Source organism: Triticum urartu, chromosome 3A (genome assembly GCF_056163025.1).
Source record: "Triticum urartu cultivar PI428250 chromosome 3A, HENAU_Tu73, whole genome shotgun sequence".
In the NCBI taxonomy this organism is placed as follows: domain Eukaryota; kingdom Viridiplantae; phylum Streptophyta; class Magnoliopsida; order Poales; family Poaceae; genus Triticum; species Triticum urartu.
Genome location: NC_141875.1, coordinates 487323746 through 487325071, shown reverse-complemented (window position 1 = coordinate 487325071; position 1326 = coordinate 487323746). Strand labels below are relative to the sequence as shown.

Sequence of the window (1326 nt, the reverse complement as noted above, 5' to 3'; positions counted from 1 at the left end):
ATCCCGGAGATTCAAACGCTAAAGGAGTGGGAAAATTTTCCATATCTAACCCATGCAACTTAGCAAATTGTTGGGACACAAAAGCGTGTGATGCTCCTGAATCAAAGAGAACAGAAGCTGGCACTGAATTAACGCGAAGGGTACCCATCACGATTTTTGGGGACTCACGAGCTCCTTCAATCTTGACATGGGTGACTTGACCACAACTCATGGCAGGTGTTCTGGCACTACCTCTTCTGGAATGACGGTTTTGGCTGCTCTTCTTACAACCAACAGGAAGACATGATGCATTCTGCGGCTGACCCTGGTGACAATCGAGGGTAGGGTGTCCTGATTGTCCACCCTGAATCGTTAGTTGTCTCGGCGGCGGAGGCAGACGAGGTGCAACATAAGACGGCCTTGGTGTTGGAGCAGATCGATGCTGAACATTATGTGGGATCCAGACTCGACGTTTCTGAGCAAGCTGACTCGAGGATGGGCCAACATCTCGAGTACGCTTGAGCGACTCCTGGTACTCAGCCAGACCAGTTTTAGTTCGGAAAGCTTGGCTGACAAGCGTCGCAAAGTCCGCGCAATCATGAGCAACAAGTGTGAGCTTTATATCGGGACGTAGTCCTTCACGGAATTTATCCTACTTGCGAGCGTCAGTGCAGACGTCATCCTCAGCATAGTGAGATAATTCAAGGAATTTCCTCTGATATTCATCTACAGTCATTGTGCCCTGTGAGAGTTTGCGGAACTCCTTCTTCTTCTGGTCTATCAGACCTTGAGGAATGTGTCGTGCACGGAAGGCTAACTGAAATTCCTGCCAAGTGGTTGCAATCTCTGCGGGCAGCATACCCCTGTGGCTTTCCCACCATTGAGCGGCTGGACCCTTCAAGTGAAATGTCGCAAAGGTGACATAACTGGCAGGGGCAACATTAGCTGACTCCATCTCAAACAGGATGTCACGAAGCCAATCATCAGCATACATAGGATTGGTGGAGTTGCGGAAAACGGATGGGTTGAGGCGCACAAATTTTGGCAGTGTTATTGGGGGAGGCTGTTGATGAGCATTCTGGTTTGGAAACTGGCACATTACTCCAGTCATAAACTGACGATTCAGCTCAAACTGCTGCATCATTGCGGCAATATAGGGTGGAGGTGGAGGATCATCAGGCATCCTGCTAGAAGCTTCAGAGAGCAGTTTAACCAGGGTTGGAGCAGGTGTATAGAGTCATTCATGATGTAACTTGAACAATGAGCAAAGGCACAGTATGTACAAAGCAGTAGTCATTAAAGACATACATATACATATACAGAGCCATTTACACGTTGGTATGAGTT

General features: G+C 48.2%; 1 protein-coding gene across 1 annotated transcript; it reads right to left on the bottom strand.

Annotated features, from left to right (window-relative positions):
• Positions 1-631: 631 nt before the first annotated feature.
• Positions 632-1123, bottom strand: LOC147980215 (uncharacterized). Its single transcript, XM_087515518.1, has one exon. The coding sequence runs from the start codon at positions 1121-1123 to the stop codon at positions 632-634; it is 492 nt and encodes a 163-aa protein (XP_087371644.1).
• Between the last annotated feature and the right edge of the window lie 203 nt (positions 1124-1326).

Coding starts and splice junctions, on each gene's coding strand:
- LOC147980215 (XM_087515518.1), bottom strand. CDS start 1,123: ATGATGCAGCAGTTTGAGCTGAATCGTCAGTTTATGACTGGAGTAATG.